General features: G+C 40.7%; 2 protein-coding genes across 6 annotated transcripts in view; both read left to right on the forward strand.

The window, feature by feature from the left end:
* CBFB (core-binding factor subunit beta) overlaps positions 1–13,461 on the forward strand; it is a 50,417-nt gene extending 36,956 nt beyond the window's left edge. For both annotated transcript variants that reach the window (XM_046682689.1, XM_046682688.1), the window contains exon 6: positions 11,215–13,461. In XM_046682689.1, the coding sequence (XP_046538645.1) occupies positions 11,215–11,237 (23 nt within the window). In that variant the 3' untranslated portion in view covers positions 11,238–13,461. The remainder of the gene's footprint in view (positions 1–11,214) is intronic.
* A 6,161-nt stretch (positions 13,462–19,622) lies between these two features.
* The window catches only part of PHAF1 (phagosome assembly factor 1), a 28,221-nt gene continuing 24,551 nt past the window's right edge, over positions 19,623–23,292 (forward strand). Inside the window, exons 1-2 of one of the 4 annotated variants that reach the window (XM_046681923.1) lie at positions 19,623–20,101; positions 20,216–20,336. In XM_046681923.1, the coding sequence (XP_046537879.1) occupies positions 19,830–20,101; positions 20,216–20,336 (393 nt within the window). In that variant the 5' untranslated portion in view covers positions 19,623–19,829. Of the gene's footprint in view, positions 20,107–20,215; positions 20,337–23,292 lie in introns of all 4 variants that reach the window. The other 3 variants (XM_046681922.1, XM_046681924.1, XM_046681925.1) reach the window with 3 other exon arrangements.

Below are 23,292 nucleotides of genomic sequence, written 5' to 3' on the forward strand. Positions count from 1 at the left end.
CTGGCTCTGCTGCTTACTTTGTCAGCTCAGACAACTTACTTCACCTTTCTGACTGAGTTTCTTCATCTATAAAATAGAGCTAAAAGTCTTACCTGTCTCTTAGGATCGTTATGAAGATTAAATGAGTAAATACGTGTGAAAGTGCATTTAGAGTATGGCACCGACTAGATGTCAGCTGCTGTTAATGATATTATTTTCTTTTGTGCCAGAATATTTTTTTAAGAATAAACGAAAAAAATCAAGCCTGATCAGTAGTTAGTATATGAAATAAAATTATCTTTTTTTTTTTCTTTTTCTGGGGAATATTCACCTTGAGCTAACATCTGTGCCAGTCTTCTTCTATTTTGTATGTGGATTGTTACCACAGCCTGGCCACTGACAGATGGTGTAGACTGGTGCCCAGGAACTGAATCCAGGCCACCAAAGCAGAGCACACTGAACTTAAGCACAAGGCCATGGGGCTGGCCCCTGAAATAAAATTATCCTTTAATGATTGATATTTCCCTTTGTCAGTGAGTGAATTGCTCTCATAGGCAGATAGCAACTGATGATGTCCCCAAGAATACTTTTTAGCTAGAAGAGACAGGAGGGATATAATACAATACGTTTGTTTTCTGTGGAGCTTTCCAGTTCTTTGTGTTTTTTTGTGCTGAGGAAGACTGGCCCTGAGCTAACATCTGTGCCCATCTTCCTCCACTTTATATGTGGGACACTGCCACAGCATGGCTTGATGGGTAGTGTAGGTCCACGCCCAGGATGTTAACCCACGAACCTGGGCTGCTGAAGCAGACTGAGCACACCGATCTTAATCACTACACCACTGGGCCAACCCCAACTTCTACAGTTCTTGTGATCAGACTTCCCACAGCATTTTCTTGCAGAATGCTTGTGTCTGTTATAGTAAGAAGTTTTTAAGCATATAATATGCACTTATCTTATACTTCTGAACCTTTTTGCTCCTGCTGTTTGTTCCCTGACCAAGAATGTACTTTTCTACCCATTCATCAAGGCCCAGTTTAAATGTTGTCTGTCAGTCCCTTCTCCAAGCTTCTTGATCATAATTAGCCCTTCTACTTTGTAGTTTCCAGAACACTTCTTATTTCTACTATTGTTCTAATTGAACAATATGTTGAAACAATTAAAAATGTCTGTCTTCCACTGTATTTTGATCCCCAATGAAATGTGGCCCCTGCTATTTTAACCCTCACATTACCCACCACAGTGTCTTTTACATTATGTTTAGTTATCAAAAGGAGATCTTCAAAAACAGCTCCTGTCCTACCTGTCTGAAAACTCGAGTTACGGGATAACCTGTAGGTTAAAGTGGGATAATACATGTTAATCATCTCTGGAAAGATTTTAAATGTTTATAATTTGTTGGTTTATGTTAGGTAATTTATTAAGTAATGAACCCAACTGTGTTGTGCTGGCTTCTGCGTTAGGGCCTAGGAAATGTATAACTGAAAATGCATGGTTTCTGTCCTTGAGCAGCTGTCAGACTTGAGGGAAAGTAGGTGGGTAAACAGATAATCGCAGTCTACTTTAGCAGCAGCCATACCTAATGGGGGTTCGGAAAGGGCACAGTGGCAGTGGAGAGGAAGGAGCACGTAGGTGTACTTCTGCTTGGGGGATTCCCAGGTGAATGCACTTGCAGGATTTGAAGGAAGAGTGTGAGTTTGCCAGCTGGACAAGCCAGAGAAAGCATTCTGAGCAGAAGGAACAGTATATGCAAAGGTGTGAAGGAGTAAGAGATCTTGCCATGTCAGAGGACGTGATTGGTCACTCTTTCTAGAGCAAGCTACGTGGCTTTAAATGAATCTAAGAATTGTTTTAGGGACCGGCCTGGTGGCACAGCAGTTAAGTGCGCATGTTCCGCTTCTCAGTGGCTTGGGGTTCCCCGGTTTGGATCCCAGGTGTGGACATGGCACCACTTGGCAAAAGCCATGCTGTGGTAGGCGTCCCACATACAAAGTAGACGAAGATGGGCATGGATGTTCACTCAGGGCCAGTCTTCCTCAGCAAAAAGAGGAGGATTGGCAGTAGTTAGCTCAGGGCTAATCTTCCTTAAAAAAAAAAAGAATTGTTTTATAAAAAGTACTCTTCAGCTACATTATATTTGAAGAATAACTATTGGACAGTTAATGGAACAATTATTTAGGAAGTTTTTGTATATATTTTGCTTTAAATAAAATTCTAGATTTGTTGAGACTAAGAATTGTCTTTTCTAAAATGTTAGTTTGTTCTTATAAATAATTTTACTTGAAGAAAGACATTTTGGTGTGTGAGTTTATGAACAAAAATACAGTCTGTTGATAGAGGTGTCAAATAATTTGTTGCTCGGGTAGATTGTTCCCAGTTGGTGATTTGAGAGCATGGGCTTTGTAATCAGACCTAGTTGAGATTCTCATCCCATCGCTTGACAATCTCTTAAGCCTGTTTTCTCATAGAAAATTGTTGTGAGAATTAAATGGGAAAATGCTTGTAAAGCACTTAGTATGGTGCTTGGTATGCCTGCAGTAAATAATAGCTCTAAAGTACTTCTTTAGCACTAAAAGCTCTGCTGCAGTGCTGGTTCCAGTTAATTGAATTATCTGGCTAACAAGAATATCCTTTTAGTTCTCTACAGTGTATCAGGGCACTTTCCCTGCATTATGACCTAGAGCATAGAGAAAATGGTTAGATTTTCATCAATATTTAAGATCCTGTAGTCCCTTATGGCAATAACTTAAAATGTTAGTTCTTGTAGAGAACTGTCATCTAGAAAATTGGGCTGGAATCTGACTCCAGAGCTTGCACTGGCAGTCACTTAGGGAAGTTTTAGATGTGCGTGTCTTTTGGCACTTTGCACATGTATATTTTAATTTCTTTCTTTTTATTTTTTTGTTTTGTTTTGAGGAAGATTAGCCCTGAGCAAACATCCATGCCCATCTTCCTCTACTTTATATGTGGGACACCTACCACAGCATGGCTTAACAAGCAGTGCATAGGTCTGCACCTGGGATCCGAACTGGCAAACCCTGGGCCGCTGAAGCAGAACATGCAAACTTAACCACTGCGCCACTGGGCCAGCTCGCATTTCTTTTTATTAAAAAATCCATAAGAAATTTCTTATGTCAGCTTATTTTCTTGCAGTTTTACCTCCTTTTTCCAAAAAGGAGAACATTGGAGGGAAATGTTGTTTTCTCCCCTGTAATTCAGACATATACAGGGGGGTTTACATCGTATAATTGAATATTCTTTTTTGTTGTTGTGTGGTTTGTTTTTTTTGCTGAGGAAGGTTAGCCCTGAGCTAAGATCTGTGCCAGTTTTCCTCTATTTTATGTGTGGGTTGCCACCAAAGCATTGTTCACGAGTGGTGCACGTCCGTGCCCAGGATCCATACCCATGAACCCAGGCCACCAACGTGGAGTGCTCCAAACTTAACCACTAGGCCACGGGGCTGGCCCCAGTTTTGTGTTTGAAAAAGTCACAATTTTATAAAAAATGGTTTTCTTTCGTTCAGCTGGGTAGCATTCTTATTACATTTGAAGAAACTGAGGCTCTAAGAAAAATTGAGTTGGCTCTCTTTCAAATAGTTGGTTAATGGAAGGAAGAGTGAAGACTTAAACCAACTTTCTCACCAAAAGGTCTCCACAAATACAGCCTAGGACTGGGAAATGAATTTCCACATCACCCATAAAGATGATTAAATTGAAAAGTAAAATCTGCCAGGAGAGGTTAGAAAGCATTTTGCCTGGAAAAGAAAAAGCTGAGGCAAAACAGAATAATAATGGTTACAGTGGGTGGTCCTGATGCATGACTAGAGACAAGGACCAAAGGGCAGTGGTAGCTTGTGGGTGGCAGTAACCCAGTAAATGGTCCTTGGAAGCTTGAGATCCTGGCAGCACAGAGGCTTAGGGATGTCCTGCCCCTGTTTGGATAATCTCTGAGGCCTCTAGCCCCGCCGTCTTAAACTGATAATGGGTGGTGCTTATGAGCGTTTAATGTATGTGTAAAGTTAAGGTTACCAACGGTGGGAAGCAGAACTCCAAGTGATTAATGGCCCAAGGGGTTTTGACTTTTGCCAGTGTCTTTTAGCCTGAAATCAGTTGGGTATGTTTCCATTCACCATCTGTGAAAATTTAGAAAGTTTCCAATCCATCATTTAGGATTTAGCATTTTCTTTTTCTGATTTTTCTGGAAAAGGATATTTTAGTAGTATCATATTTTCTTTACCTTTCAGAGGTAATGGCAGATTATCATTAATTTGGCAAATAAAAAACTACAGTGAAATGAAGAAACATTTATTTTAGTAACCTGTCCAAATACTGTTAAATCTTTGGGGTACAATACAATGATATGTAAAAGGTACAGAACATTGTGTATAATATCTTGCCCTGTGGGTATTTTTAAAAGGAATACCTACATATATTTGTTTGAATATGCATAATCTCTGTCTAGTAGAATATGTAAGAAACCAGAACTAGAAACTATGGAGGGGAATCGGATGTCTGGGGGCCACATGGGAGGGTGATTACTTTTCACAGTTTATCTTTGTACCTTTTGAATTTTGTAACATGTGCATCTATTACCTATTTAGAAAAGAAAGAAAATTTGTTTTTAGTGTTAACACAGAGTGATGAAAACAGAAGACCCTAGAACTTGCTCTCTGTATCTCTGGCATATAGGCTATTTTAAAAAATGTGAATTCCTTTCTTCATTTGAAATTTTATATGGAACCCCAATGTATAAAATAGATAAAAGGGGCACTGCTCTGAGTGAAGCAGGGGTAGGGAATATTCTGACCTCCCTCTGGAGTCTGTGGGGTGTTTTCAGGAAGCCCAGTAGCTGGTTTGATGTAACCTGGGCATCTGATGTAGTAGAATGAGCATGAGGTTTGTAATAGATTGCCCTAGTTTTGAATCCTAGCTCTACTACTTGTTGCCGTGTGACACTAGGAAAGTTGCTTGTCCTCTTGAACCTCATCTGTAAACAGGGCTAACAGTCTACCTCCCGGGTTGCTGCCTATGCCTAGTTCAGTATCTGACACTTAGAATGCGGCTCAGTGAAAGCTAGTTTCTTCACCTCCTCTTTCTATGCACCTTAGCTCACAACATATCTGGACTGGCAGTAAAGGCAGGCATGTCCTAACTTCAGACTGTGACAGTCAAAGATACTATTTTGCCATGCTACTTTAGATTCTGGTGGTGTTTGTTTTTGAACTTTCCTTGGTTCTGTTGGAGGTTGAGATAGCAGTTACCCTGGGCATTGAGTAGTGACTGGGAGAGGGCATAAGGAGAACTTGCCAAGTTTTGGTAATAATATCTTCTTGATCTGGGTGCTAGTTGTATGGATGTGTTCACTTAGTGAAAATTTATCAAGTTATATGTTTATGATTTGTACGCTCTTCTTTACTTTAGTAAAAAGTAGACTTTAAAAAAGAAAAAATAATCTCAGACATTTCTTCTATGAAATGCCTGCCCATTGGTATCTGTTGCCACATAGAAGTAGCCTAGTGCTTTTTCTACCTGAGAAACCTTCCACAACTTGAAAATGTTGGCATGTTACCCATGGGCATTCTGTTCAGGTTATACATCTCTATAACTGTAATTCAAATGCCTTACTTTGGGCTTTTGTGAAGGGAGATTGAGGTTAATAAGGGACAGCCTGAGTGCTCTGGTCATAGATAAATTGGAAAGATACCTCCTCATCTGCTTGATAGCAGCTCATACACAGTCTCTGTCTAGAGACTGCTTTCAACTTGATTGGCCTCTTAACCTAAAACTGTAATATGGTACCGTTGGCTCTTAATTCAGGTGACAGGGTGCTGAAAGAGATTTTTCCCTATCATTACCTAGAACATGCTTTCATTTGGTCAGCTTATAAAGCGTTAGCAAATAAATTATTGTCTTTAATGTCAGAGAATGGGTAAATAATTATTGCTTATTGTAGTATGGGCAGTTTAATACAATTCAGCAAATCGGAGAATTTATGTGGAAACTATTTGGAAATAAAAACAGGCAGAGGGCTTTATGTGGTTTTGTGTTTTGTGTGTTTTTGGAGTCTTCGATTCTGTGTGGTCCAAGAAAAAAAATTCCAGCTCTATTTATTGTAAATTTCCAGACTTCAGTTTTCAAATCACTTTACTCTGCCAACATTCATTTTTGTGTAAGGACTAATTAACGTAAGATTCTGTCTATCCTGGGCCTTCCTGAGATGTGTTTTGGGTAAAGGCAGTAGATGAGAGTGAACTGGGAATATGAACTACTAGACTGAGAATCGGAAGAGGATACCAGATCTGCCTTTTCCCATACTAAGAGAGAAAGAGTCTTGGTTTGCTCTCTAACATAGGAGATAATAGACTTTATTAAATTTATTTTTTTTTAGTTTGTAAAAATTGCTCTTATCTGCAGGATGCAGATTTTCTTAACATTTGAAAAGTTCATATAGATAAATTGGGAAGTGATGAGCTACTTTGTTGTAATAACAACAGCATGAGAGCTTACTATATGCCACACTTGAGAAATGGTGACATAGCTGGATACACCACAGTATTTGCTTTACACTGGATTCTTTTTTTCTTTTCTTTCTTTCTTTCTTCTTCTTCTTTTTTTTTTTTTGGTGAGGAAGATTAGCCTCCATTTTGTATGTGGGACACTGCCACAGCATGACTTGATGAGCATTGTGCAGGTCCATGCCGGGAATCCAAACCCACAAACCCTGGGCTGCTAAAGCAGAGTGCGTGAACCCAACCACTGCGCCACCCGGCTGGCCCCTACACTGGATTCTTAAATCCTCTTACAAGGTGTATCTCCATTTTGAGGAACTGAGGCTGAAAGAAGATAAAAAGCCTGTCTGAGATCACATAGCTCAAGTGGTAGAGCTGTCCCAGCCCAAGCCCAGAAACGTAGATTAGCTCCACTCTCTCTCTTATTTTGAAATGTCACTTCATATTTAAAGTTTTCCTGAAGTATACTTTCTAAGAACTATATTTTTGACGTACCTATTAGACCAGCTCTTGCAGGCTATTTATCTGACAGGTGTTTATAATTGTCTACTGACCTGGCTTATACCTTTTTAATGAGTTTGAGCAAAGTACATTCCTTTCTTTCATGTTAGGACTTAAAATTTCTGCTCTGTGTCTCCTCCATCCTCAGCAATTGGGAGAAATAGCAATGACTTAAGAGGCTGACGTTAATGCTTAATTGTGAGTTAAAGATTTATCTTTTCCAGAGGTCTGAGTTTGTTTCTGACTGCCACCAGCTAACTATGTAATCTTAGGGGAATCACTTAACCTTGTTGATCTCAGGCTCATCATCTGTAAAATAAGAGTTGAACCAGATCTCTGAAGTACTGTTCCACTCTAAAACATTATAGTCATGCATTACTTAATGATGAGGATACATTCTGAGAAATGCATCGTTAGGTGATTTCAGCATTGTGCAAACATCATAGAGTGTACTTACACAAACCAGATGGTATAGCCTACTACACACCTAGGCTGTATGGTACTAATCTTATGGGACCACCACCATGTATGTGGTCTGTCATTGACCATTTAATGTCCTTATGTGGTGCATGACTGTAATTCTGTGTTCTGACTTTTAGCCAAGTGTCAAACATAAATTGACACAGCATAAATTGATTAGCACAGCATCTGGACATAGTATACACCCAAATTGTAGTTATTTTTAATTATTAGGGCATTTTCTCATAAAGAATGTTCAGCAGTTTGATGATCTTGATAATAAAAGGATGGAAATCAACCAAGAAGCTTTATTCATTTATATTTGGGTATCCCTGCTCTCGGCTGCTACTGCATATCCCTGAGTAGTTGGGAAAACTCCAGTTCCTGGTGACTTTTCTTTCTCTCTTCATTTTGGACTCATCCCTGTGGTTGCCCCCTAGAAATTGGATTTGCCATGTTTCTGGGTGATGATATATTGAAAGAAAGAAAACAGGAGCAACTGGTAGTAAGAAGTCTGTAATAAAATGTCTAGATTGATTCTTTATAAATATTAAAACATGTTTGTATTCTGAACAGGCTTGTGGGTGTCTGCTTTATGTTAAAACTCTGTTCTGAAAAACTGTTAATAAAAGGGTAGACTCAAGGGCTCATGTGGATTGACTGGGGAGAAAGAAACTAGAAATTAAGTACTTTATGTTTTTGCATTAATTGAATTCAGAGGTTTCCTTGCCATCATCTAGTCTAGCTTTTTACCCACGGAAAAATTCCATCTAAAACACCAAGCCTCCATTAGAAAACGGCCACAGTAAAAAACACTGCTTCTCAAGGCAGCTTGTTCACTTGTTAAATTTCAGTCCTGTGGAAGATTTTTCACTGAACCTAAATCTCTTTCTGTATTTGTCTCCTTCATATGACAGTTCATCTATCTTCCCTTCTAGCATTAAATTTCCTTCCGGTTTCCCGGATCTCTCATTCTTCCCTCTTCTCCTTCAAACTGTGTGAGACTTCGCCTCCTCTTCTCTTTTTCCTATTCTTGACCCTCCTTCACAGTGTCTCCCCTTACATCTTCCTCATTTCTTCTTCACAATGTAAACAGAAACTAAAACACAAATAAATAGAGAGCAACTTTTCTTTACTCTTCTCCTTGCTTTTATCAAAAATATATTTTAAGCAAATAACCCATGGCACCTTTTGCACAGCCGTGACCGGTGAGGAGAACTCTAGGTTCTTAGTAGTTTGGAGTCATTCCATTATTATTAAAATAATTTGAAAATTACCCTTATCCCAAGACAGAAGCTGAAATATCATTTTCATGAAGTATTATTGGTAGATTTGAGGTCATTTATAAATATATAGTTAGAATTGATTATACTTGGTGTTTCTTCATTGCTCAGCCCCTTTCTGACCTTCATTGACTGAAACCAGGTGCTTATATCACCATCTCTGATTTTGCAGGATTGATCTCTGCTCACACTACATTTAGCATTGATTCAGTATGGAACATAAATTGTTTTTCTGATGCACGTGCATTCCGTAGCTCTTTCTGTCTGTAACCATGCAGCATAACTTTACCCTGACTAGTTAATTGAAAGGAATAGGTTAAAATTTCGTCAATGTGCAGCCTGCTGATAAAAAATAGTTAAAATCTGCTAGAGTAACATATCAAAATTTATAAGAAAGATTACAGAAGTTAGTGTTGGATTTTATTTGATTTGTTTGACAGTGAATAAGGCAGTGCCATTTCTGTCTAAACAACATAACCCTTTTGAAAAATGATGACTTAGCTGGAACTTCTGACTGAACTTGGTCTTGTAGTACAACTGTGACTTGTTGAGATGTTTCTTTGCAGGTCAAGGATGTTCTTTCTCTAAGAACTGTTTTAGATAGTAAGAATTGAAATCAAAATGTTTCGATTTTTGGTTAAATTTGTTACCAAAAAATGACATAGACAGTGCAGAATCACTTGGTGACGTTAATACATGATTCCATTTAGCTAAAGATTGCATAGGTAATTTCAGTTAGTCTCAGTTGCTGGCATATAACAGGGTTGGCTAAAAACAAGATCCAGATGAAAGATGATGGTGGCTGGACTAGATGAGCATGGTAGCAGTGAGAAGTGGTCAGATTCAGGATGTATTTAAATGTAGAACTGTCAGAATTCACTGTTGAGTGTGAGAGAAAGAGATGTTAAGGTTGACCTCAAGGTCTTTTGCTGAAACAACTGGTAAAATGGATTTCCCCTTATCTCATGTAGGACAACTGCTGCTGAAGGAACCTCGTTCTGTATACGAACACATTTTTGTGCTTGACTGACATTTGTAGTCACTAAAGAAAGTTTATGGAAGAAACATGCATTGGGATTTGTGAATGAGACTGAAAGTAAATGTTGTGTGTAGACCAAAGGGGCACTATGTTATATTAAAACTTTTTGTTAGCAGAGAGTGTCATGCACAAAATGTTAGTGGTTGGATGTTCTCTATTAAGTAATTTCCCATAAATAGTTTACCTAGAAATGTTTATTCTAAGTGACAATTGAAATCCTGTGTTTATAATTATCAAGGCTCTTAGTTAAGTATTGTTGTAAAGGTACTTCTGGGGATATAAGTGTATCAAGGACTCTAATTTTATATTTCTATTTTTGTTTTGAGACAGTACTTAAATCCAGTTCTGGATTTTCTTTCTTTTTCTTTTTTTAAAGATTGGCACCTGAGCTAACAACTATTGCCAATCTTTTTTTTTTTCTTTCTCCTTTTTCTCCCCAAATCCCCTCAGTACATAGTTGTATATTTTAGTTGTAGGCCCTTCCAGTTGTGGCCTGGATTTTATTTCTTAAGGTACAGATTTTTAGTAAAAACTCAGTTGGTAGAGATGAAATTCAGTAAGAGATACTACTACATTTTTCAATCATATAATTAGTAGACTGTATACAGAAGTGTGACTCAGTTTCTTTATCTGTAAAATGGATAAATAATAGCATCTGTGTTATAAGTGGTTGTCAGGGATTATTTTATTTGTTTGTTTATTTATTTATTTTCTGGCTGAGGAAGATGTGCTCTGAGCTCACATCCATGCCAGTCCTCCTCTTTTTTTTGCTTGAGGAAGGTTAACCCTGAGCTCACATCCGTGCCAGTCCTCCTCTTTTTTTTGCTTGAGGAAGGTTAGCCCTGAGCTCACATCCGTGCCAATCCTCCTCTTTTTTTTTTCGGTATGTAGGACACCTCTAGAGCACGGCTGGTGAGTGGAGTAGGTCTGCACCTGGGGTCCAAATCCTTGAACCCGGGCTGCCAAAGCAGAGCTCTCGGACCTTTAAGCACTCGGCCATGGGGCTGGGCCCAGCAGGGATTATTAAGTTAGTTCATCCTTGGAAAGTGCTTGAAACAGTACCCAGCATGTAGTTGGTGCTCAGTAAATGTCAGCTATTACTAAAAGGGAAAGTTTGCTTCTAAGGTGATTGCATAATGTGTTAAAGTTAAACCCTCTAGTCCCAAAACTGTAAAGGTAGATTTGTTCTTCTTTTATACATAGTACATATTTTGGTATTGCTCTTTTGAATATAACAGGATTTTTATTCGTGTTTTTTAAGGAAACTTTAGCAAAATATTTCATACATAATTTAAATTCTTTTTCCTCTTACATGTAGAGATACTGGCTGAAAATATTTTAGTCAAAAACTTTTCTTATGTTCTGTTGTGTCTTATGTTTTATTTATCTAGCACTTTGATTTGCAAAACATGTTTTGATCCCAAATTCTGATTTTGTCATTGCAGGCAAGAAGACAGCAAGACCCTAGTCCTGGTTCCAATTTAGGTGGTGGTGATGACCTCAAACTTCGTTGATTGGTAGCACAGCAGATGTGCCCCCATCTTTACATTGTTTCTAGTCAGCAGAAATAATTGATTAAAAGACCAGAAACTGTGATAACTGGAGGTACTACGGTCTATTTCTCAACCTTAGGCAGTAACAAAACATCACAAACTGCCATGGTTTTGCACTATGATTATAATACCTGCATTTCTAATTTTGTATGCATGTAGCCAGTAATAATTTGAAATTTTTTTCTATGCAAGCTTACCTTGTTGGCATTATTTTAGTAAGTTGAAACTATCCACTTGTAAAGCTCTTTTTTTTTCTCCATTTTAATTTAAAAGTTCATGCCATTACAAAACAAGTCAAGAAATTAAAATTTTTATCAGAGGGTTTTTTCCTTTAATCAGTTGCTCTAATTTTTTTTTTTTTTTTTAATTTTAGATGTGTTGGTTATACAGCTTCATTTTAGATAGGCTTTCTTGGTTTTTTGTTTTGTTTCCCCCTTTCCTTTTATGCTTTTTTAGTCTATGGCATTTTAAAACTGCTGATTTGTTTGCATTATTTACAAGCTAAAAACCTAGTAGCATAGAGCTGTCTGCCACAGCCTTCTAACACAAAGTTTACAGTTGTTAAAGTTGCAGTATCCTTTTAAATGTTGATAATCAGCTCCTTTTCTTTCTTTTTTAAACGTAAAAATTTTAAATTGGTATTAACTCTAATCTGCGCCAGATCTGTTTTAGAGTGTGTTCTGTAATCATGAGTTTGTGTTGGAGTTACTCTTCATAAATGGTAATATTCTACTGAAATGCCTAAAGAAGTCGCAGGCTGGCTTCTGTTTTATTCAGGGATTTTTTTAAAAACGTCAATCAGAAAAGGGATACTGGAGCTTCTTCATGTATGTAACAGCATATTAAACTGGAGACAGTGATGAATCAGCTACAAAGGTAATATTGTATTAAAATCATGTTTAAGATAGCTGCTTTTATGTATTTTATAATGCATGCTTTTGTAAAAACAATGCTGGGTGATGAAAGATTAGTCTTAGAGAGAAAATGTTCATCTGTGCAGAGGATACATTTTCTTCCATTAATTATTCTGGAAAAAATTAATAAGTTATATAGTATTTTCCAAAAGGACTATAAATAGAACCTTTTGAGATGAATTAGTATAAGAATATTTTTTAAATAGGCTCACTGTCAAATTGAATGCAGCTTTTTTTTTTAAATACAAGACTGGAAGAAAGTGCTAAGTCATTTGGCACCTCCTTACAAATATTTTTCATGGTCATATTCATTAAATGTTACATTTCTGAATTTTTGCAAAAATGTATTTTATCATAACAGAATGGCATTATTTTAAACAGTTTGAAAAACTGACATGGTCAATTCAGAAAATGAACTGAAGTCTGAATAAGGTTATTGCATTTAAAACATATATACATATCGATTGATGAGGGAGATGTGACTTTCATTGTACATAGGTCTTATAATTCTTAAACATATCCTGTATCTCAGAATAAAAATATTTGTTATATATTTGAAGTCATGCATGGTAAGGAGTGTGTTTAAATTGTTATAAACAATAATGCATCATAAAAGACCATGCTGATCTTGTGTGACTAAGTACTATGAATGAATTTGGTTGGTATTTGGTGTTGTGCAGCTCACATGTTTACACACTCAGTGCCCTAACTTCCCCTGAGGAAATTGCCTTTTAAGTGGTCCTTACAGTGGTGTTTTAAGGTTATTTTATCACAGACCTTTGTTTTTGACTTCTGCACTTAAATTTTTTTTTTAATAACATGATGATGGTACATTTTTCTCTATTGCTTCCAGCTAAAGGCTTTTGGTCCACTAGTAACTAAAGTCAAATGTTATTAAATGTTCAATTGCTATCCTTCTGTAAATAGTGAATTTTTCTTGTCATTTAGCACTGTGCTGCTTCTGTCTGTCTTAATGCTGGCATTAAGATCATGAGCCCTTTTTCTCCAATAGTGCAGGCTTTAAAAACTACTTTTAAGTTATTGATGCAATCTGATATTTTTCCATAATCTGTATTTAAACAAAATTACATCATTGCATCATCTTTTCTGTATTCATCTCCATTAAAACTTGCCTTAAGCTACCAGATTGTTTTTGCCACCATTAGCCATACTGTGTGTCTGTATGTTTAATTTTCTTTCATAATAAACTTCTGTGTAGTGAAAACAGTGTCTTGGCTCTTTATTGACATAATCCAACAATTTCTGTTCTAGTGTTCATTATGACATGAAAATTGATTTTGTTGTTTCTGAACTGTGCTTGCATCCTGCTTTTTAACCTTAAAAAAAAAAAGTGGCATCTAGTGGTCATTTCTGTTAATTCCAAAGAAAACCTTTAATGTAAATAACAACAAATACTAATTTCCCAATGTATATTAGGGTTTTAAAAAAATCTGGCTTGCTTTACCAATCCTATGAGTTATGACTATAAACTAATGACCTTGGAGGGGAGGAAGAATTCCAAAAATTACACATCAAATTAGTACCATCTTTCAAGCTAGTCATTTTAGGAATATACACTTAATTTGATTGTTCAGATGTTATGGCAAACATTCTTAGGACTTCTCTTGGCGTTTTCCTGTATCGGAACATTAAGCCTTTTACTTTCAAAGAATGCCTTAATGATCCATAATGAAAAAAGTTTACTTATTTGCCACCAGACTTAGTGCAAATAACAAATACCTTCGAATGATGAATTGGCACCATTAAACAAAATTCCAAAGAATAAGATTCATACTCTGAGGGTTAATTTCAAAAACTGATCAGTAGCATCATGGTTTTAGTAACTGCATCACCCTAGAAACAAGTATTTGGATATGCTAGTTTTAGGCTGCTTGGGAAAAGAAATAGCTTACTTGATTTATGCCTCATTTGGCATTGGGGAGCTTTTTCAAGCCATTGTATTGTATGAATTATCCATTGCCGCATAACACATTGCCACAAAACTTAGCAGCTTAAAACAATAAACATCACGCCACAGTTTCTGTGAGTCTGAAATCTGGAAGAAGCTAAGTTCAATAGTCTGGTCCAAAGTCTCTCGTGAGATTAGAGTCAAGATGTCAGCCTGGGCTACAGTCATCCCAAGGCTTAATTGGCTACAAGATCCTCTTCCAAGCCCACTCATGTGGTCATTGATTGGCCTCAGTTTCTCAGACTGTCGGATGAAAGCCTTTGATTCCTTGCTAGGTGTTGGGATGGAGCCTTCCTTCACTTCCTTGCCACATAAGTCACTCCACAGGCAGCTCACAGCTTGGTAGCTGGCTTCCCCCAAAGGGAATGATCCAAGAAAGAGTGCGTGCCCAAGATGAAAGACACAGTCTTTTTAATAACCTAATCCTGAGCTGCCATGTTCTATATGTTAGAAGTGAGTCACTCTGGGTCAGGCCCACCCGAGAAGGGAAGAGTATTAAGCTTCATCTCTTGAAGGGTGGAGTGTCAAAGAGTTTGTGGACATATTTTTAAAACCACCACAGCCATATTGCCACATCTGTATGTATATATCTATATATAACAGTATTTACAAGATAACATTGGTGTTTCGATCTCCTAAACATTCTTTAAAGATAAGATTTCAGTCTTGCAGGCAGATTTCAAGGCATGATGCCCCCTAGATAACATCAATTCCCTTTACTGCATCACCATCATATATACATATATGGCATTTCAAAAATCTTTCAAGGCTAGAAAATTACAGTTGTAGGGTGGGATCATGGGTGGAAATGGCTGTTTGGTTTGTTTAAATATAGGTGCTCTAAAACAGATAACTCAGTCATTGTATTAGCTCTCAGCTTTTGGTTAGAATCAACAACTTAGAGTTAAGGGCATTATTGGCCTTATTCAGGTCTCAGAAACATTGGGAAATGTGAGTAGATAAGATACAGAGGGAAATGTTTTATGAGAGAAGATAATCTAAGTCCTTGATGTCCAGTATGGTAGGTACTAGCCATGTGTGGCTATTAAGCACTTGAAATGTGGCTAGTACAACTGAGAAACTGAACTTTTTATCTTTTAAATTTAGATGTAAAAACGGAGGCAATGTTAAATATTTTTCTGTTAAAACTTTGTTTTAGGAGGACTATGTTTCATTTTAGCCTATGAAAATTTATCATCTGAATTGAGATGTACTGCTAGTGTAAATACCAGATATCAAAGATCTAGCAAAAAAAGAATGTAAGATATTTCACTAGTTTTTTATTAAAATTTTTGCTAAATATATTTTTGTTTTGATTACATGTTAAAATATATTTTTATATACTGGATTATATTGATACTTTATATTGGGTTAAATAAAATATATTAAAATTAATTTTATTTTTTTCCTTTTTAATGTGGCTACTAGGAAATTTTTAATTGCCTATATTGGCTCACATCAATATTAAGATTGTAAGTGAGCAAAGGACATAGATCATGCAACCAAAAGAAAAAGTTTTTTAAAAAAAGGAAAATGTCAAGGCTTATATTACTGTTTAAAAAAGATTAAAACAAAGTATGATTATTTTACCCCCTAGGATCATTTAAGAAAAAAATGTTTATCCACTACCCAAAATAGACATGGTACCTGCTTTCAGGGAACCTACAGTCTAATTCAAAAAGTGACCAAAAGCAGTAACACAGTTTAAGTTATATTGAAAGTACTCGCTGTTATGGGGTACATCTAATCTAGTCTTGGGTGGTCATAAAAGGCTTCCCTGAGACATTTGAGCTGAGATCTGAAGGATGGCAGGCATTAGTCCAACAAAGAGAAGGTGACAAAAGTATTACAGGTAGCCAGGGAAGATGGTGGCAATTTTGAGAAACTAAGAGCAGTTACGTATGAGGGTGAGGCTCACAAGCAGTGCTCAATGGGCGTTTTCAGCCATGTTAAAATGTTGGGACTGTTTCCAAGGACAAACAGGAAGCCACTCAGGGGTTGTGAATTGGTGGGAATGGGTGCTTGTTAAAGCTCCTTTTGGTTGATTGGAGAGAACAAGACTAGAAGCAGGAAGTCGGTCCCCTCAATCATATGGTGACCCAGTAGGGAGATTAAGGGTAGTTTACTGGGCATGGAGACATTTGGAACCTGAGAAAAAAGTACAGGAGGCATAACCGATAATTTTCCCAGTTTCTCTTACCAGGGTAGGCTTATCGTGTTGCCTTAATACCCCCCAAATTTTATTGGCTTAAAGAACTCTTAATTTCTAAACAGCCATCAATGGTTGACCTGGGCCTACAGAGCAGTCACTGGAACATTGCCAGCTGTGTGACAGAGCCAAGAAGACAGTGTAATGAAGAGGCACTGACTTTTCAAATTTGCCTGAAATTGACATATGTGACTTGCATTTACATTTCATTGGACCTAGCAAATCACAGGGCAGGGAACTGCAATCCTACCTTTTGCCCAGGAAAGAGTCAGAATATTTGTGATAGCCCTAATGATTAACACAGGTCTCCCTTTCAATTGTTAAATATTTAATTTTACTCTCCTTCCCTCAAGAATATCTATCTACCATGGGAGAGAACCTAAAAGTACCAGCTGGTCAGGCATGGAGCTGAAATTCTAGGGTATGTTGTTATCTGCCCTGCACACAGCCAGTGTACAGTGGTGGAATAGGGGCAGGAAAACTATAGGAAACACTTCCATTCAGAAGGGAAGAATAAAGTCACTGGTCTATAACAATTATGAATTGTTGGGGACAATTTGAGGGCTCTCTACCCTGAGAGGGGAGTGTTCTTTGTAAGGCTGATTGGGAGGGCCTCCCCAATCCATTGTTTCCATGACCCTTGACCCCATCCCTGACTTGGTGGATGCAGTTACCTTTTATTTCTGCCTTCAAACTGGCTTTTTTTGTTGTTGGTACCTTCACAAATATAACCAATAGTAACCATGGTACTAAGATTCTGATTTCCAAGCTCTACACCTAGGGCTTCAAACTTGGTACATTTCCTGCCTTCTAAGTTATCATGTATGACAGTTTTAACAGAAGGATTGGTGTCCTTCCAGCCTCCAATGTCAGTTCCCCCAACCACTTTCCTGACTTGAGTGACACCACCATCCGTACAGCTACCGAGGCTGGAAACGTGTGTTTTTCTTCTTGAGTCATTTTCTTCCTTGTCTTCCTTATTTTATTCTTGACTTCTTTTCTTCCTTACATCCAATCTAGATCCTGCCAATGGATTCCATCGATTCTCTGTCACTATTCGATTTTTTACAAAGCATTTACCTGGAAGTCAGAAACTCTTATAAGTGCAGTTCTAATAAAACTTGAGATATGACCATTTTACAGATGAGGAAACTAAGGCATAGAGAACTTAAGTAATTTACTCAAGGCACAAAACTATTAAATGGCAGAACTGGGATTCAGATTTCCCTGTCCATGTGCTTAACCACTATACTCTGACCTGAGGCTGTTCCTGCCTGTCTGGCTTGGACTGCCAGGATGACTACCTGTGCTCCCTGCATACACTCTTAGCAGTCCACCAGCAGCCAGATCAGTATTTCTGAACACCCCCACCCTCACTTTTGGGGAATGGCAGTTGCTGACATCCTCCCAAGTTGGCCCACTTCCCTGAAGCAGCTCCTCCTTCTACTCTGTGTACCAGTCACCCTCTCCCCTACCCTGCCTGCCCCACCCCTCTTTGTCCACCAGAAATAAATCCTACCAAGTGTGGGTTTTTTTTTTTTTTTGAGGAAGATTAGCTCTGAGCTAACATCTGCTGCCAATCCTCCTCTTTTTGCTGAGGAAGACTGGCCCTGAGCTAACATCTGTGCCCATCTTTCTCTATTTTACATGTGGGACGCCTACCACAGCATGGCTTGCCAAGCGGTGCCATGTCCGCACCCAGGATCCAAACTAGTGAACCCAAGGCCACCAAAGCGGAAGGTGTGAACTTAACCTCTGTGCAACAATGCCAGCCCCTAAGTGTTTTCTTAAATAGAAGAACCATTCCTAGTCTGGCTGGATTTGAGTGCAATTCAGACATTTTAAATTGACTAAGATTACTCCTCCCCAACTTTAGATGTTTTTTTTCCAGATCTCCATCCACCCTACGTAGGCCAGCTACCCAACTAACCTCCCCTAAACACGTCTTTAATACTTTGTGTGTGTGCGTGTGTGTGTGTGAGGAAGACTGGCAACACATGGTAGCTCAGAGCCAATCTTCCTCTATTTTACATGGGACGCCACCACAGCGTGGCATGCCAAGCAGTGTTGGGTCTGTGCCAGGACCAAACCTCCCAACCCGTGGCCAGCCAAGCACAGCGTGCAAACTTAACCACTATGCCATGGGGTGACCCCCACATCTTTAATACTTGCCATGTATGATAAGAGGTAAATGTCCTCCTGATGCCTGCCCCTCTCCCCAAGTTAGATATTATTAATTTTTTATCTTTCCAGAAATGTTCTCCCTTTTTGGTATGGCCAATGTTTTATTTCTGTTTTTACAGAAAAAAGGGTCATACTATTCAATTTGCACTTGGCTTTTTTCTCTTTGAGCTCCTTCCCTATCAGCATATAGGGATATACTTCATTTTTTAAGCGTATCCTATTATATTTATCAGAATTTAGTTAGCCACTTCCCTACTGATGGACATCTCAGTGTTTCAATTCTATTGTTTTGGCGTATGATACTGCAATGGACATCCTTCTCCATGTTTGTTTTAATGTCAGTAGCAGTGACTTCAAGTTTTGATTGACCCTCCCAAGTTACACTCCTACCAAGCCAGATTGAGAATTTAGCATGCCACTCTCTCCCCTGCTAAAAACCTTCCTCGAGGAGCAATGTAATGGAAAGAACTTGGCTTCTACCGCCTAGGACCACAAGGCCTTTAACTTCTCTGGGCCTCGTTTTTCCCGCCTGTGTAGCGAGGTATAATCTTACGTCTCAGCGTGGTTTTGGGAATCCAGAGACGGTTTCCTTGAAGGCTTGGCTTCAGGAGAGCCCTGGTTGCCTTTTAATTTTAGAGTGCCCCAGGGCAACAACAAAAAGCTCCGGCTGAGCAGGCTACAGAAGCCCCTCCTCCGACTTCGTGAGGAAACTGAGGCACAAAGGGCACCAGAGGTTTGGTCAAGACCACTCAGCGCTGGCGGCAAAGCTGGATTTGGCTGGAGTCTGAGCTGCTGCCCGCGGCTTCCGGGGGCTGCGCACATCTGGAGGTGGTCAGCCGGGAGGCCCGGCTCCTCCCCCTTCTACCTACTCTACTCTGCAACCGCGCCCTCCCCCGCCCCTACACGCGCGCGCGAGCACACTCCTCACTCGCTTTGAGTTGGACCCGAGCGCCAGGGGCAGCAGGGTGGGGAACGAGTCGTTCCTGGACAACCAGAGGCAGCGCCACCGGCGTCAGCCTCGGCCCCAACACGGAGTAGGAGGGCGCCCGCGGGCCAGGGGGCTCCTGGACTCCGCGTCTGCTCATGGAACTGGCTTTCTGCACCCAGTGGATGTGAGCGGGACGTACGTGCGGAGGGCAGACGGGTGTTGTATAGTCATGTCACATGTGTGTGTTGCGCGGAGTACACATCCTTGTGTAGACGTGTGAAACGTGTGCGGTGTGGTGTGCAGATGTGGGGGTTCATAGAATATAGGGCTCCTCATTCCAAGAGCGCCTGCCCTTCGCGATGGGACCGTCAGGCCTCCCTTAGCCTTCGTCGGAACTGTCACAGCCACATGACCCGGAATTGGCGCGTGCGCGACTCCGCCTTAGGCTCCTCCCCTGCGATTGAAACCCCGCCTCCGCCCCGCCCTCGCCACACTTTACGGCCGGGCACGCCAGTTTTGCTGCAGACGCTCCCGCTGCCGCTGCTGCTCCTGCCGCCGCGGCTCTTGCCGGTGAGGTGAGGTGAGGTGTGGTGTTGGGTTGGTGGCCCCGGCGACCCCGGCGGAGGTGGAGAGCCGGGCCGCCGCGGGCTGGCGGGGGCGGCGGGTCAGCTGCCGCTTTGTCTCCTCAGCTCCGGCCCTGTCTGCGCTGCTGCCGGGAGGCCGCCCTGGCCCGGCGAGCCGAACCAATGCTGGATCTGGAGGTGGTGCCCGAGCGCTCTCTGGGGAACGAGCAATGGGAATTCACGCTGGGTGAGTGTGGGGTCCTCCCTCAGGACCCTATCGCTGGGCCTTTCATCCCTCGGGGCCCTTCCCACCTCTGGTCTCTGCCCCTTCGTCCCCTGCGCCCGCGGCTCCGCAGCTCCTCGGGATCCAGGCACTGGATCCTCCCTCCGACCAGCCCGACCCTCCGGTGTGTCGCTCGGCTGGGCCCTGACGCCTCGCCTCGGGCCTCAGCAGGGCCCCTTCCGGGGCAGTGTACGGTAATAATAATAATAACAATGGCCGACCCGCCCCAAACACTTACTCAGGGCCGGGCCCTGCTGTCTCGCGCGTAATTATCTCAAATGTGCCTCCGTGGGTCTGAGGGTCGGTGCTATTGTTATTCCTCTTCCCCTTTTACAGACTAAATAGCGAAGAGTGGCTGACACCCGTGAACGCCACTGTGGTCTGTCTCCCTTTGCTTTTCTGGGCCGTGTTGCCTCTTCGGAAGGGGAAATCCAGGCTCCGATCCCATGATCAGGTGTTGGGGATCTGGTCCGGGGAGTTGAAGAGAGTTTGTGTGTGTTAAAGGAACTCCTGACTTGTTTCCTTCTCCTTTTTAATATGGTCGATGTGTGGCGTAATCCTAAACCCAGACTTTGGCTGAGAGAGTTAAGGGTTGAATGAAATAGGAGTTCAGGGAAAGTAGCATTTAGTTTGTGGAAAACGCAGTTTAGTCCTTTTTTTTGGTTTTTGGCTCAGTTTTCCCTATCCCCAACGTCACTACTTTTATGTGCACAAGTATTTGCATTCAGTAACCCCAGTGTGTGTTTACTTTGATGTGCCAGCACTAGGAAAAGGGGGTTGGAAGCAGGTGTTAGTGCTGTTTGTTTGTGCAGACCTGAACTTTTGTTTACTAATTTGGGCTCCTGGATAGAGTCAGCTGCTCCATTGGGCTCTAGCTTATCCTTGAACCTGGAAGACTCATGTCTGTGGGGACAGGGTAGGTGAGAAACTGCAGAACAGACTGTTGGTAGGGCCCTGCTGGTGCTCCGTGTCTGCGTGAGTTACAAGCCTCGTCTGGGTTATAGGAGCCAGTTTTATTGAGAGGTCTTTGCCAGCTTCTCTCATAACTTACACCACTCCTGCAGAGTTCTTCCCAAAGTTTTAGGTGGTATGAAACACTCCAGCCTCTTGTGAAGAACCAAGGCTTGATTGGGAGGCTAGTGCTATCTTTGCCTCCAGACTCATTCATCTTGCTGATGCTGTTTGGCTTGTAGTTAGGAAAGAACCCCTAACCACAGCTTCTGCTCTTACCAGGACTTCACAGGGCACAGTGAGAACCACAACCATAGCTTCAAACTGTGCTTGATGTTGTGACTAGGTTGTCGATCTCTGTGGTACAGAGTCTCTTGGCCAAAAGTAGTGATGAGGATGTCACTAAAAAACTGGGTGGCAGAGCAAGGCTGCTTCTGTCAACTATTATTTGGATACCTTAACCCTCGCTCTTAACTTTGCCAGTTTCCAGGAACCAAGGGTTTGCGTGGTTGTTTCAAACTGTCTAAATAGCAACCAAAAACAATGAAAAGAGCATTTCTTTACATTGGGCCCAGAATTGAGCTTTGAGGGAAAGCTCCTAGAGGGGTCCTGAGCCTTGATGATTTCTTTGTGGGTCTTAAAAATCCATGGTTTTTGGGGCTGGCCCCATGGCCAAGTGGTTAAGTTCGTGTGCTCCGCTTCTGCAGCCCAGGCTTCCGCTGGTTCGAATCCTGGGTGTGGACATGGCACCGCTCATCAGGCCATGCTGAGGAGGCATCTCACACACCACAACTAGAAGGACCCATAACTAAGAATATACAGGGGGCTTTGGGGAGAAAAAGGAAAAATAAAATCTTAAAAAAAAAAAAAATCCATGTTGTTTAAGTCGTGTCTGCCTGAGAGATGGTGGTCATTTAACTTCCCCAAGCTTAAAAAAAAAAAGTTATTTTTCCCTCTCTCTCAATCTTATCCCCAGCCCTGAAACACATCTAAACTGCACTTCGGGCTGATAGGTAGGGATAGGTCTAAGAAGTGGATCTGTGCTTTAGAATTGCATTCCTAGGCTAGAAAACCAGGCGGTGCTTAACTAAAGTCACCACAACCCTGTAAGGTAGTCTCCACTTACCAGATGAGGAACAGGCTCAGAAGGTAGAGGTGATAAAAAGTAGCTAAACAGATTTCCTGCTTCCTACTACTCTTCTCCCCTTCTGGGAATGGGCTCAGCTTTGTTTCCAGGTTTCTTTTTGGAATCTGTGCAAATGCAGATCTATCTAGTCCTTTCCATCATCTGCGTGGCATCATAGTGGCGAGCTGCATCCAGCTTTTGGCTGCCTTCCTGCCCTTTGTGTAATATTGAAGATTAGAGAAATGCCAACAATAGAGGGACAGGAAAACCTAGGCTGAGAGGAATCTCTGAGAATCAGTGGGATGGCTTGACCAGTGGTGGAGTAAAGGCAGTGTAAATTTGAAATGTTTCCAATGAGACTTGTAGATTGTATTGGTGTGGAGGCATGTCTCTGAGTTTATTTTTAATTTTTGAGGAAGATTAGCCCTGAGCTAACATCTGCCTCCAATCCTCCTCTTTTTGCTGAGGAAGACTGGCCCTGAGCTAACATCCATGCCCATGTTCCTCTACTTTATATGTGGGACACCTGCCACAGCCTGGCTTGATAAAGGGTGCATGTGTCCGTGCCTGGGATCCCAACCAGCGAACTCCAGGCCGCTGAGGCAGAGCACACGAACTTAACCGCTATGCCACTGGGCCGGCTCCTCTCTTGAGTTTATTTTTGAAAATGTCCAAAGAGGGTAGATTTAAAGAGTCACTGGAGAATAGCCTTCTCTGAGATTACCTTGTTCCAGAGAGACTGAAGGCTCACTTTGTTGAAGGCAGCGTGTACTTCTGAGGACTCTGCTTACAAACATTGAAAATTGACTAAGAAATAGTCTTATGCCCTGAAGAGCTTAGTCT

The sequence above is a fragment of the Equus quagga genome, chromosome 13 (assembly GCF_021613505.1).
Source record: "Equus quagga isolate Etosha38 chromosome 13, UCLA_HA_Equagga_1.0, whole genome shotgun sequence".
NCBI lineage: Eukaryota > Metazoa > Chordata > Mammalia > Perissodactyla > Equidae > Equus > Equus quagga.